General features: G+C 45.2%; 1 protein-coding gene across 2 annotated transcripts in view; it reads right to left on the bottom strand.

Annotated features, from left to right (window-relative positions):
* The window catches only part of LUC7L (LUC7 like), a 97,914-nt gene that overhangs the window by 32,574 nt on the left and 50,270 nt on the right, over positions 1-15,070 (bottom strand). Inside the window, exon 6 of one of the 2 annotated variants that reach the window (XM_030211418.1) lies at positions 9,593-9,766. The exons of the other annotated variant lie outside the window; for it this stretch is intronic. Within the exon in view, the coding sequence (XP_030067278.1) occupies positions 9,593-9,766 (174 nt within the window). The remainder of the gene's footprint in view (positions 1-9,592; positions 9,767-15,070) is intronic. 2 annotated transcript variants of the gene reach the window in all.

Raw genomic sequence — 15,070 nt, 5'->3', positions numbered from 1 at the left:
TGCCTCGTCAGCCATGCTATACAACCATTATGTAGTGTGCTGCAGGATTGAGTAGAATATAGGCTTATGATGTCAAACTCCCCCCCCCCCCCCTCCCCCGTGAATGAACATTTTGTGACAGGATGGATTAAATTGCAGTACTGTTTAGAGGCCATACAATGTTGGATGAGAAAAAAATAATTTAGCTCTGAATTTAGCAAACTGAAATTATGTTGGTAGGAAGAGGGGCCACAGATGAGGTGGTGGTTTCAGTGAAACTCTAAGACTATCTTTTAATTAAAGATCAGACTGTTACTCTCAGGGTGATACTGGACTCACAGTCAAATCCAAAAGCTCGTGTGGCTAAAAATCAGGCCAATGATTCCTGGATTGTGGTTCAAAGTCTAGTTTTGTCTAAATTAGATAATTTTAACAACTTATATTTGGGTCTGTCTCAATCTTGCTATGGGGCTCTTCAAGTAATACAGCATGAGGATTTGAAGAGATCTGATTGTGTTTCACTGTCAATAAAAGCTTTACATCAGACTTCCGGTGGAGCCGAGCGGCAAGATGGACGTCGAGCTGTGAGCTCCGTACCGCCCGACCGAAGCCCCGAGACCAACGGCGCCGGCACTGCTCCCGATTGCTTTAATGGACATCGGAGGGTAGCGGAGACCAGGAAGCACCTACGAACGGCCCCACCATAGCTGTTGGCAGCCCCCGCGCAGAGTTTTGAACGACCCGCATTTCCAAGATGGCGGCGGCAGAAGAAAAATGAAACCAGTGAAGGCCAGAGGCTAGCGGTGAATAGGGGAGAAAGGGCGCACGCGAGACGGGGAGAAGCCAGAACCTGTTAAAAATTGGAGGCAGAGAAGTGAAGATCGGAAGCAAGTACAGCAGACCCCTCAGTCGCAGCGCGAACCCCGGAGTAGAAGCGAGGCTCAGACGGGCCTGAGCAGACAAGTGACAGAGAACAGTAGAGAATCTGGGGGGAGAGAGGGGGAGGCACAAGTTTTTGTCCTTTTCTCTTTTTTCTTTTGCATATCGTGGACACAAGCTTAGGGCAGGATAGTGCTCTATATACCTCCTGGTTGCCCCCCCCCCCCCCCCGGCCTGGGGGTGAAGGTTACAGACGGTAGCCTTGAGCGGCATAGCGTTTCTCCCACCCCATCTCCAAACCTGAGAGGCTGCGGAAGGTACGGGTTGAGTGCCAGAAGATCTCTAGAGTGCCCCGAGGATACAGGATAAAATATATGGGCATCCTTGCAAGGTTGCTGAGACTCCACGCAGGAGCTAAGTTCCCACAGAAGTTAGACAATTAAAGTCTAGTAAATTCGGGAGGCGAGTTGTGCGGAGGGCGCGTGTGAACTGTTGAGCTTTGTGTATGGAGCAATACTTGAAACACATGTCGCCTGGGACCACTCGCAAGGGGACGAAGTTTGATAAAGAAAAGCCCACACCTCTCAGGCCCAACCATAAAATGGCGGACTTGAAAAGTACAGCGGAGGGAGAATTTACTGATAAACAGCTGGCACAAATAACAGCAGCGGTGAGCGCAGCCCTCAGCCCAAGATTTGACCTGCTGGCGGGGCAATTAAAAAATTTGGAATCATCTGCAGCAGACACAGAGAAGAGAGTGGGAGACGCGGAAAATCGAATTGCTGCAACGGAGGACTCTTGTTCACACAATACACAGGAGATTGCCAGACTCCAGAATCAGCTTAAGCTGCAACAGGAAAAAATAGAAGACATGGAAAACCGTGCACGGAGATGTAACCTGAGACTCGTGGGAATCCCCGAAAAGATTCCGGAAAAATCGCTTGGACATCTGCTGGAACAGTGGTTGAAAAAAGAAATGGCCCTTTCTGACAGTTATGGAGAGCTGTGTATTGAACGGGCCACAGGTTGGGGCGCTGGCAACAAAACATGCAGAGACCGAGAATCATCATCATTAAAGTGCTCAATTACCTGCATAAGGAAGAAATCATGCGGGGTTATAGACTGAAGCGAACCTCCCTTACATATGAGGGATCCCAGGTAAAGATCTTTCAGGACTATTCGGCAGGAGTACAGGAGCAGAGACGCCGTTTTCACCCCATTTGTTCTGCATTGGCTGCTAAGAAGACCAGATTCATGCTACTTTATCCAGCCATTTTGAAGATTCATCATCTGAACCAGTGGCGCTCTTTCCAGACCACACAGGAGGCCCAGCACTTCCTAGATAGGGACATGAAGGAGCCCGACACATGAGATAGTACTGGGTATGAACTTTACTGGACAGTCGGGGTGGCCCCCTCCTACATTTCTTTGTGGGGGGGGGGGGGGGGGCCACAGGCCCAGAAATGATGAGTAATGTGGGGGTTGCTTGAAAGTTGTGGTTGTAAGTTAATTGTTAATGTTTTCTTAGAAGGACAGATATTATGATAAGAACACAGAGAGGTTCCAGTGGCTGTGGGGATATTGGATTTGTGAGGGCCACCTGACCATGAGTTGGGTGGCGCCCTGAGGGGTGGGGTCCGAAAAATAGGTAGGTGCTGATAGGCCAGGGGCTTCCAGGAGCGAGAGAAGTTCGAGACAAGAGGAAGACTCTGAAGAGTTACAGGGGGGAGGGGAGGGGGGTGCGGGGGAGGGTGGGGATCAGATACAGGGGGAAGTAGAGGGGGCAAGGATTAGGGGGGGCACAGAACACAAATATGCACGCTGTGAGGATGTGAAGGATGAGTGGTGTGACGAAATAGTTGTGATAGAATGGAAGGATGCACCGGGGAGGTGGTGGCTGGGATACCTCGCCGTTGAGATTATAGGAATATTGCATGGATGCATTGACAGATATGTAGAGACAACATGGCTCCACTACAGGTTTTAACTTGGAATGTGGGGGGTATTCACTCATCAGTTAAGAGGCAAAAAATCTTAAAAACTCTTAATGATCAAAAGGCGTCAATCGCATTTCTGCAGGAGACACACTTAACACAGGCAGAACATACCAAATTGAAACGTTGGTGGGTAGGCAAAATTTTTGACTCACCAGCAGTGGGAGGGAAGGGAGGAGTGATCACATTGGTAAGAAAAGGAATACATGTGGAGGTTGTCAAGGTAGTGAGAGATGACAAAGGGAGATATGTGCTAGCATCTGTAGTGTTGGATAGACAACCGGTTATACTTTGTAACATCTATGCACCAAACACATTCGAAAAACAATTTTATACACAGCTTATTCGTACATTGCAGGGTTTGGGAGGGATACCCATTATAATGGGGGGAGACTTCAATGAGGCAGCAGATCCAGCACTGGACAAGTCTAAACCAACGGGGAGAGAGCTGGCCGGACCACGGAGGGGAATAGCGGCGCTAGAAGAGGCATTTGCTGTGGTGGATGTGTGGAGAACACTCAACCCTCTTGAGAGGGACTATACCCATCTATCGAGGGCCCACTCCACTTGGTCCCAAATTGACTATATATTTGTCACAGATGACTTATTCACACAGGTGGATACCGCTCGGATCGGCCCAGTTGTGGTCTCTGATCATGCCTGGGTAATGGTGAGATTGCAGTTAGATGAGGGGAGGAGAGGCGATAAGGTGTGGCAATTTCCAAGCTGGTTATATCGGGATGGGCAGTTTCTTCCTCACTTGGTTCAATGTTGGAAAGACTCTAGTAATACTAATGAGATTCATAGGGCGGATCCAGTGCTCTGCTGGGAGACTGCTAAGGCAGTTCTCAGGGGGGAGACTATAGCGTACACAAGTTTTAAACAGAAAGTGAGAAAACAAGAGATACTTAGATTAGAGAAGAGAGTAACTATGCTGAGACGACAATATAGTGAGGGACATTCGCAAAGGCTCCGGGTTCAGCTGTTAGAGGCACAACAGAGTCTTAATGAGCTGGTGCATCGCATAGTTCAGAGGTCCCTGGCCTTCTATAAATATCGGTTTTATAAGTTTGTTAACAAGGGAGGGAGGTTTTTGGCGCGGCTGATGGGCAGGAAGGCAGGCTATCGTAAGGTGCTCACGCTGGCAAATGAACAAGGGGCCATGGTACATCAGGATAGTGAAATCTCAGGAATATTCAAGAAATTTTTTGGGCAACTGTATCAGCCGCAAGATGACCTAGTCACGCCTAGCGAGACTTATCTGACTAGTGTTGATCTGCCCAGATTGGAAAATGAGGAACTCAGGGCATTAAATGCAGATTTTACGGTGGAGGAGGTGATGTGGGTAGTTAAGCAAAGTCCCTTGTGGAAGACACCAGGTCCGGATGGAATGCGGAATGAATTTTATAAGTTATTGCAGACTGAAATTTGCCCGATTTTGACTGAGGTCTTTAATTTAACAGTTCAGCGGGGATCCATGCCATTACATATGAATCAGGCTCACATAACAGTGCTATTAAAGCCCAGAATCATACCGACCGATATCACTTTTGAATTCAGAGGCTAAATTTCTGGCTAAATTGTTAGCTAATAGGTTGGCCAGGTATCTCCCTGCTTTGGTGGAGAAACCGCAGGTGGGATTTGTAAGGGGAAGGAAAATAGCAAAGAACATGGAAAAAGTGCAGAGGGATGGAACACCAGCATTGTTAATTAGTTTTGACGCCGAAAAGGCTTTCGACAGGGTGGACTGGGGGTTCCTTTTCGAAACACTTAAGGCGTATGGGATGAATGGATTTTTTTTACAGGCTGTTAGGGCTCTATATACTGACCCTCGGGCGCGAGTCTTGGTTAATGGTCTAGGGTCGGAGTGGTTTCCTATAGGCCGGGGAATGCGCCAGGGATGCCCTCTCTCTCCACTCCTTTTTGTGTTAACACTTGACCCATTGATACGAGAGATTGGTACTAATACAGATATACAAGGAGTACATATTCGAGATAGGGTATTTAAAATTGCGGCATTTGCCGATGATTTGTTGGTGTTAATTACAAATCCAAAGAGTTCCTTGGGATATCTCATGGAAAGCATAAAGGAATATGGAGAATTTTCGGGGCTTCACTTAAATTATATGAAATCTGAGGCCCTGGTGAGTCCGGAGGTCAGGAGGGCGGATTGGGAACAGTTCCCGCTGCGCTGGGTGACTGGGTCATTTACGTATAGGGGCATCCAATTAACATTAGATCCAGCACAGCTGTATGCCTGTAATGTCCCCCAGTTATTGCAGGACACAAAGGCACAGTTGGTCAAGTGGATCTCCTTGCCGTTGTCACTGATGGGAAGGATACATTTATATTGTATGCTGGTGTTCCCGAAGTGGCTATACGTGTTGCAAACACTGCCAATAGGGTTATGGAAAAAAGATTTAAAAGCCCGTCAGAGACAGGTAAACCGTTTTTGCTGGGCGGGGCGGAAACTCAAACTCAGGTGGAACAGTCTTGGCGGGATCCAGGTGAGTGGGGGATTGGGGATTCCTGATATGCGCACATATAACCAAGCATGTCTCTTGCGCCATCTGGGAGATTGGGTTCTGGGCACGGCTACATACACTGATACACAATTGGAGTGCCTGTACTTTAGCCCCTGGCACCTTAATTACCTTTTGCACACAAAATTTAGTAATCTTCCGCAAGGTGTAAAACGTAGCTGCCTTTTGCAGCCTCTGCGATATCTGTGGAGAGAGGTAGCGGGACTTTTAGGGCATAATCCGGAGCATAGTGTATTGTTACCCATTATGGGCAATGGGGAATTTTTGCCTGGGAGGGAAAATAAGGTCTTTCGAGACCTGGAGAAAAAGGGAGTGATACTTTTAGAGCATTTCCTACAGAGGCATGGGAAAGTCATGACTTACCTAGAGTTTGAGAGGCTCTGTGCTGGAGGAATTTTAGCGAAACTAGCTTAATACCAATTATCACACTATATACATAGCCTCCCCACCGCAAATCTACTATCAGAGTTTGGGATGAGTATCAGGGAGCTCCTGGCCGGGGATGCAGCTGGACAAATATCAGTGTCATGGTTTCACAAGGTGTTGGTAGGAAAACAACCTAAAAGAGATGTTAAACCGTTAGCTGAGAAATGGAGCCAGGAGGCGGGAAGTAGAATAGCAGAGGGGATTATATTAGTCGCGCTTCAGGGAGGCGTAAGGGTGGTGCATAGTTCTGAGTTACAGGAATGCCACTTTAGAACTATTCACAGGGCATATTTTTCAGCTAAACAGGCGTGGTATGCGGGAGTGGTGGAAACCAGTGAATGCCCCAAGTGTGCAGTAGACAATGCATCGTTTCTCCACGGTGTGTGGCAGTGCAGGGTGATACAGGGGTTCTGGTCGGCTCTCTCCCGGTTCCTAAGTTGGGTCCTTGGATATCAGGTGGACCTGTCCTTTGAGCGGGTCTTATTTAGTTCAGTGAGGGCTTGGAATAGAGGCTCACTAGAGGAAAAGATTTTTCTTAGCAAAGTTTGCATTTTGGGGAAAAAATGTATTCTCAACCATTGGATAATGGCTAAAGGCCCCTCTTATTGGTACTGGAGGAACAAGCTTCATGAGCTGATGTTATGGGAAATGCAGGATGCCCGTAGCTCACCAAAGAGGCGGCAGCGGTTCATGAAAGTCTGGGGGGCCTATTTGCATAAAATATCCCCAAGAGCACGGAGTCAAGTATTGAATCTTTTAGGTTAGTTCGGGTGCATGGAAGAGATGTGGTAGGAACGAATGTGTTGAGAATTTGTGGTAAACCGTCATTGCTGGAAGTTAAAGGTGTGGTGAGTGGAGGAGGAGGGAATGGAAGCCTCAATACTTACTGTCATGCTCGCTACAGTACCCACATGAGAAGATTGGGATATCAAGTTGTTGTAGGGGGGGTATGTTCTGTCTCTCACATGCTCACTTGCTACTAAGTGGTACTATAGTGAAGAGGAAGGGGATAGGTAGGAGGGTGGGAGTTGGGGGGAGGGGTGGGGGGAAGAAAAGGCTGAATGATACGGGATAATGTTTAGTTGGCATTGGGAGTGCTGTCGTAAGGTATGTTTATGCTTTGAGTTTGATTTGCTGCAAGCATACGTCATAATATGCGTAAATCCTAATGGCAAACATTAACAAGGGACCACTGAACATGTACTCCACAGTGGTGACATATTGCGATGGGGGGCTATAAGAGCCAAAGCCCCTTGCGCATCATTGTTTGCATGACATTAAAGGAGTGGGGCACTGTTGGGAGCTTCTTGACGACATTGCGGTGTTTGTTATGTGGGCGACCTTATGCTATATAAAGGATTAAGCAGGTTGGAGATTTAATATTGGTAAGCACTTGTTGGAGTTATTGCATAAAGTTGGGGTTGGAATGGGGATGGGGTACGGGGAAGGGAAGGGCTGGGGGGAGGGAAGAGAGGGGGGGAAATTGTATGGAGCTACATGTTTAAGGAATGTTATATTGTGATTTAACTGCTGTATCTGATGTAATTCCATCAATAAAACAGATTTAAACAAAAGCTTTACATCAACTCCCAGTAAGATCTAGAGCAATATTTAAATTTTTGATGCTTATTTTTAAGACTTTGTCTGACAGCTCCTGTGTACTTTCAGGCAAATCCTACAAATTTACGATCTGGTCTACTCCCTCAGATCTGCAGGGACCCGGCAATTGGTGTTGCCCTCCCTAGCGAAAAGTTTGTTACTCAGATACTTGTGATAGGGATACAAATGCAACAAATAAATAAATAATTCAGTATTGAATGTTGTTTGGTATATTTCTGTTTGTTAATTTTAAATTGTGAATGTTTTTATTTTTACCTATTTAGTAAGCGGGTTATAAATGAGAAATACACAAACAGCTCAGAAAACTCGCAATTTTGTCCTACAGTTTTCATGTGCATAGGACAGCTGGACTGCAAGAAGTGTTTGGCCTGAGTCAATGCTCTGTACGAGTCCAAGCATGTCCATGCCCCTCCAATGTGACGTCTTTTTGCATTGCAGTCCCTGCACTGGCAGCTGCACTTGGGACTGCCCAACATCTCTGCATCCTGAGTGCCCAGCAAATCTGTTGGCACTTTGGCACTGCACTGTCCTCTCCCCACTGTGGCCAAACTCATGACAAACAAGACCCTAGTCGTCTCCACAAACTTTGCCGTCGGCCTAATAAAGAACTTTTTTTTTTAAGTTGCAGCTCCAGGCAAAACCAGACTGTTAAAACTCACCACTGGCCCAGGGTGCATCAGCCTGCAGAGTCCAACAAACCAGGAGGCGGGTGCTATCTCCCTAAATTGCCTTGGTCCCAGACAGCTGGTACAGACACAGAGGTAGCTCAATCCTCCCCCTTATTCAACCTCAGCCAGTGGCCACCCTGGCCCTACCTCCATGCTCCAAGAAAAAAAATTGAACATCTCAACTGAGGGAGACAGTCCACTGACCACTGTCCTAGGAGACCTACAAGAGAGACAACCCAAAGACTGCAGCCTTGGGAGCTCCAGAGATCTTCTTCAACCAGGTCAGACAACCTGAAAGCTATTGCCCTGGGAGACAGGCCGAAGAGTACTCAACATGCAGACCAAGCCAGGCCCAAGGAACCTTAATCCTGTTAGACCAGCACAGTATGTACCACAATTTTCTAAAGGCAGAGAATACTGGGCTGCTGTCCAATGGGCACAGTGCCTTATAGGCAGTAATGCTGTCATTGCAAAATTGTTTTATCTGCTTCCATCTGCTGGCAACGTATCATAAGCCCATTCATCTCGACTGGTCTAGCAGGATGATAAAGAATGACTTTCTTCACCATAATTTAGATTAATTTCTGATATATGAGCAGTTGTACAATCTTTGGATTTCCTGTGGATTATCCTATGAGTTTTAGTCCATGTAGGTTCTAGTGTACCCATAAAGTAAAAGATCTAATAGCATTAGAAAAAGTGAAATTATTACACTATAAATATTCACTATATAATGCTGTATTATATACCTACATTAAACAAGGTGTGGTGTGTAATACAAACCTTCATGGAATAAGCACTGTGGATGAGTCATATGGCCAGAAGAGCCAAGGAAGCACTGAAAGGCCTCTCATTCCCTTCCCAATTTATAGGAACAAAAGGAGAGAGGGAAAAGAAACACATATGGGCCTGTCACAACAGAGCAGTGTTCCAGTGGTTTTATAAATTAACCAGCATGAAGACGTGGTATAGTGATTAGAGAAGTGGGTTAAAAACCATGGAAGCCAGAGTTCAAATCCCTGTTCTCCCACTAAGGCTTCTTGAAACCTCAGGCAAGTCACTTCACGCTCCATTGCCTCAGAAACAACTTAGGTTACAAGCTCTCCAGGGCAGAGATGCCTACTGTACCTGTATATAATTTGCCCCGAGTTTTGATTTGGAAAGGCAAGTAATTAAGTCTAAAACCCAAATCCAGACATGTTTATGCTACAGTACAAGACTTTGGCAACTCACCCACACTGCTGGCTTTAGCGAATGTGGTCACACACAGACAGCATGCAGATAACTGCTGCTGGGTTGTGTTCCTCCAGTAATCACTTATTTCCCTGGCTGGTTTTTTTTTTTTGGCTCCCCAACGGAGATGACATACAACTAGCATTCACTTACTCTCTTCTCTCAATTGTCTTAACATAGGCACATCACCCTTCTGCCCCCAAATCCTTATCATGTCTTATCCTGTAACACAAAGTGAAATGGTGCTTACCTGTAGCTCTGCCAGTTTGGTACGAATGCGTGCATATCCAGTGTGTAATTTGCCTTGATAGTGGTCAGTAAGATAGTCATCATCTTGAAAACAAAGGTATGCAGAACAGACCTCACAGACACGCAACTTTGGCACACGGAAAGGAAGGTTTGGCATGGCATTATGATATTCTTCCTATTTAAAAAAAAAAAAACAAAAAAGGGCATGTTTCCTGCATGAAGGCAGTTAAGGTGAAACTTAGTCTTACCTGCTGATTTCCTTTCGAGTCTTACCAGACCAGTTCAGACAAGTAGGTTTAAGCTCCCTGCCAGAAGATGGAGACAAATGCCTGAATCTGCCTCCTTCCTCCTATAAAGCTGGTACAGGCGTAACTTCGGTCAGTATGGTCTAACAAAGCTTTAGAAAAACACATACTTGACCATAATATTTGAGCTACAGCCTCAGAAAAACTACAAGAAATAAAAAATAAGATAAAACCATCACAGGGTTGAAAGCCAAAATGGTAAGGCAAAGGAATAATGCTCAACAGAACACCCAGCACTCACTCCCTCAAAAGACATGTATATACCAGGCCTAGGCTTCTACTAACTCTTTGTAATGCAATGTCTTCTCTCTTGTAACAGAATGATTCTGTACCAAGGCATCTGGGAGGGCTCTGTACTGGTCTGGTAAGACTCGAGGAAAGGAAATTAGCAGGTAAGACTTAATTTCACCTTCCTTATCACCCTTAGCAGATCAGGCCAGACAAAAGGGATGTACTCAAATTCAGGGTTTTGAGATAAGTTCTTAAAATTAACTTTTGCACAATATGCACATGTTTGATAAATATATAAAATAAAGATAGCTTCTTGACCTGTGATGGAAGTTGAAGGCATAAATGTTGTGTTTGTGTATGTGAAATTGTAACCCACCCAGATCATTGGATGGAGCAGGATATACATTTTAGAAACAAACAAACAAACAAATAAATAAATAAATAAATATAATGGCAGCCCAGTTTGTGGTTTGCAGTAGCTTCTGAGGTCCTTTCCTCAATTAATAAATAATGTAGAAGATTACATTGAAATCTCTGTATCTAAAGGCTTATCACTCACTAATTGTTCACTCTGCTTCTGGGGATTGGTGTACTCAAGCTCCACCACTGACTATTGAGGGCAGGCAGAAGCCATGATGGTGCAGAGCATTCCTTCGCCAAAAGAATCTTCTTCCTTCACCTGTACATCCAATCTATCATTTGGTGAAGGGATGCAGTGAAGACCAGGTCAAGGCCCTGCAAATATCAGTGGACAAAATCCCATAGCATTTTGCCCATGTGGAAGCCTGTGCTCAAAAAGAATGAGCTCATAACCTGACTGGCACTGGAAATTCCTTACAAATAAGTGGAAACAATGACTTCTTTAATCCATCTAATGATCACAGTAAAATAGTAATATAATAAATGTCGGCAGATAAAGACCTGCACGGTCCATCCATTCTGCCCAACAAGGTGGCGAGAGTTGAATCTGGCACTCTGCACAGGTTCCAGTTCTTCATGACTTAACACTGGTATACTTAATCTCCCTCTCGCTCCCTGCCAATTTTGGGTCACAGAATGTAGATGTCTGCCTGGCACTGGTCCTACTTCCCAACTTCTGGAGTTGACGTCAAAGCCCACTCCAGCCTTGATGCTGATCTGTTTTTTCCATAAAGTAGGACTTACATCTGCAACCTATGGTTCTCTGCCTGGGTTCATAGGCAACTGTTTTAACCATGAGGCTACGGCTCATAGCTTTGGATGTGTCTTCCTCCCTGCACTCTCCATTGTATAAAATAGCCAGCCTGTCTGTTCACGGAAAGCAATTAGACACCATAAGGTACTTCAGCAAAACATGCCTTACATCCAAGAGGTGTAAGACTCCTCCCCTTTTTTAATGGAAGACAGGGAGGACAACCTAAGACCCCCCCCCCCCCCCCCCCATTTTTAATGGACAGGGAGGACAACCCTTGATTCAGATGGGAAGGTGACAGACCTTTGGCAGAAATGACAGTACCAGCCAAATTTGCTATTCTTAAAGGAAGAGGTAACAAAAAATCTCTGCATGAAGAATGCCTGAAGCTCTAAAACGTGATGGACCAAGCAAATCACCACCAAACACTGTTTTCAAGGTTGCCTTCCTGATTGGTTCAAACAGAACCAAATTAAGATCCCAGAGTGGAATGATGGAGAAGAAAAAGGGGTGTTCTTATGTTCTCCACCCCTTTGATGAACCTTCAGACATCCACATACATGGCTAGGAGCTCCCAATAATGCTCCCCTGAAAGCTAGACAGGGCCACTATCTGGACCATTAGAGAAGACAGATAGATCCTTGTCCAATCTCTGCAGCAGGTAAGGCAGACAGTTCCTTACTATTGCTTACATTGGGATGATAACCCTCTGCTGACATCATCCTTCAAAAATCTTCAAGGCCCTTACATAGGCCAAGGAGGTTTATCTTCTCTTGGCCTGCAGCAGCAGAGCTAAAGAAAAAAAACCTAAAGAATATCCTTGCTTTCTTGGTTTGTGTCTCTCAATAGGCAAGTCATAAGCAAGTGTGGAACTTGATCTTCTAGAAGAACTGGTCCATGTCCATGGTGCAACAGACTCTTGCTAAAATCAAAGCAAACAGGATCCTCCACCAGAATTCTGATGAGATGTCCCTGCTATATTATAATTATGAACCCCATGATTCAACACCCTCTAAACCACACGTACAGAAGATAATCAGTGGATACACAAAAAAGAAAGGGTGTCTCTGTCTATAGTTCCTTTTTTCCTCTCTGCCTTAGGTTTCTTATGACTGGCCACCAAATCCATCTGGGGCTTTCCCCAATTTGGAACTACTACTACTACTTAACATTTCTAGAGCGCTACTAGGGTTACGCAGCGCTGTATAAATTAACAAATAAGGACAGTCCCTGCTCAGAAGAGCTTACAATCTAAAGGACGAAATGTCAAGTTGGGGTAGTTTAGATTTGGAATTTGGAACTACTCTTGCAAAGACCTTGTCTGCCTGCTTCCAATCTCCTACATCCAGACACTGACAACTGAGAAAAGCTTGGCTTGCACACTGTCCACTTTTGATATGTGAATTGCCAGTGCCTCTCAACCCACTTGCGAAGCATGGTTGCTTCCTGGGCCACCAAAAGACTCCTAGTACACTCTTGCTTGTTCACATATGCTACAGCATTCATGTTGTCAGACAGCATCTACACCGCTTTGCCTTGAGAACCCAGGGCTTTTACCACACCACAGCACTAACTCCACTGCTCTGGATTTATGACAATTTACATGCCACTTTTTGTCCCTTTGGGACCATCTGTCCCTGACAATAAGTCCCACTGCTACTGAATCTGGCATCGGAAATGAGAAGCAACCATTCCAATATCCAGATCTACTCCGCTCAAGAGATGGTCCTTGTACAACCACCACTTCACACTGACTGCAAGAGGCAAGAACAGTGAGATGTACAATCTCTGCATCTGAGGTGACTAGTCAGAGAGAGGAGTCCTCTAAGCAGCTGAACATGGGCATGCACTCACAGAAAGACATCCAGTGCCGAGACCATGGTGCCCAACACCTGCCAATACTGCCTTGCTTCCAGCTTTGTCCAAGGAAGCAGCTCCTGGATATGAATGTGCAGCTTGGCCACCCTCTGAGCTGTAATATGCGCCTTGCCTTTCAGGGTATCAAACTGTACTCCCAAATACCTGATCTGCTGCACCAGATTCAGCTGGGTCTTCACTTCATTTACCACCCAGTCTAAAGACTTCAGGGTGCTCACCACTGGGGCAGTTGTGGTCAGGCTCTTGCTGTATGACCTGGCCCAGGCTTAACTAGTTGTTGGGGCTTAGGTGTACCAACATCCCCACTTGCACAGATGGGCTGCTACAATCACCATCACCTTGGAGAAGGTTGTGGGTGCCATAATCAGGCCAAACAGGAAAGCCTGAAATTGAAAATCAGTGCCCAACACTGTAAATTACAGGAAACACTGATGTATAAATTGAACTTGATGTGAAGAAATGACTTGGTAAGATCCAAGGAGATAAATTCCTCCTACTGAACTGCTGCAATGACTAACCAGTGTTTCCATTCTGAAAATGGCACCCATAAATGCTGATTTAACCAATTGAAGCCAGGGCTCAGCTTAAATTTTGCTCTTTTGTTTACAAAGTATTGGGTTAGCCCCTTTCTATCTTACTGACTGGGCAAATCTGATTTGTTCTAATTCCTCTTAGTCTATGCGTAAATTGATGTTGCTAGTTTCCTTCAATCAGACAGCTTAGATATAAATCTATTTTCAATTCTTCTTTATATTATCAGGCTGCAGTAGTCTGGAATCTTCTGCCTTTGGAAATTCGCACTATCTTGAATTACTTAACTTTTCGCAAATTGTTAAAAACATGGCTATTTGAGAAGTTTTTTTTTTTGAGTTCCTGGAAAGTTTTGATCCAGTCTTCTTTATGTAATCCGCAATGAACTGGTCAGGTGTTTTGCAGAATAGAAGTACTGTACAGTCTAGTAACCAAGATTGAGAATAGGTCTGATTGTGCCATGTCTTTTGGCATTATGGAAAGAAAAAAAAAAAAAAGGATAGAATACCTGTCCAAATTATACTCTTCCGGTGGAACCTGGACCAGACTGCACCGAACTGGAAAAACCTATCCAGAAACTTTTTTATGGCAGCCATTCTGTGAGGGGAATCTTCTAAAGTCTCAGGTCCCAGTACCACCTTCCCTTGGACTCCCCTTTGCTCCCAAGAAAGGAAGAACTTCACCGAGCACTCTTATTCCACTGGTTTTATTCTGATCTGGCAGAGCAGAATCTCCAAAAGTCTTTCTCCCTACTCCTGAAGGCTCACAATTTTGAGGAGTCTTGGAACTTATCCGTTGGAAGTCTAAGGACTTTGGACTCCCCCAAGTCCTTAACCAGTTTCTCTAATGCTTCAATAAAGAATAATAAAAAACTTTTGAAAGAAAGTTTGAACATACATTCCAAAGGCTGTATCAACCATGCCATAGCAAATCTAAAGAGGCCAATGAGCAGATACTGTTGCAGCCATAGATTTATCCAATGTCCAGCCCAGATTGTATAATGTGTCAGTGAGGAAGGCGAAACCAGACTCCAGGGCTGCCTCCTCCGAAGCACTATCCTGCAAGAGATGGAGTAAGGCCTTAGCCATCAAATTGTCACATACTATTGCCTGCAACAAGGGTTCTAACTTGCAATCCTGTGGATCCTTGCTGTACCCCCCCCCTCAACAGGGATGGTACTCTTACAGATGACTACCATAGCCAAAGCAGATTAAACAATTTATCCACATTGTCCTTTGAACTGAGTAAAGCTTAGTGGGCACCTCAAAGGTGGCATCAGGAAATTCCCACCTGACAAACATTTCCCAGATGGGCTAAGGTAGTAAGAAGGCTTTAGACTGCTTTCAAATACCCATGAGGAGTG

Source organism: Microcaecilia unicolor, chromosome 8, assembly GCF_901765095.1.
Source record: "Microcaecilia unicolor chromosome 8, aMicUni1.1, whole genome shotgun sequence".
NCBI lineage: Eukaryota > Metazoa > Chordata > Amphibia > Gymnophiona > Siphonopidae > Microcaecilia > Microcaecilia unicolor.
This window is presented reverse-complemented; position numbering and strand designations above follow the sequence as displayed.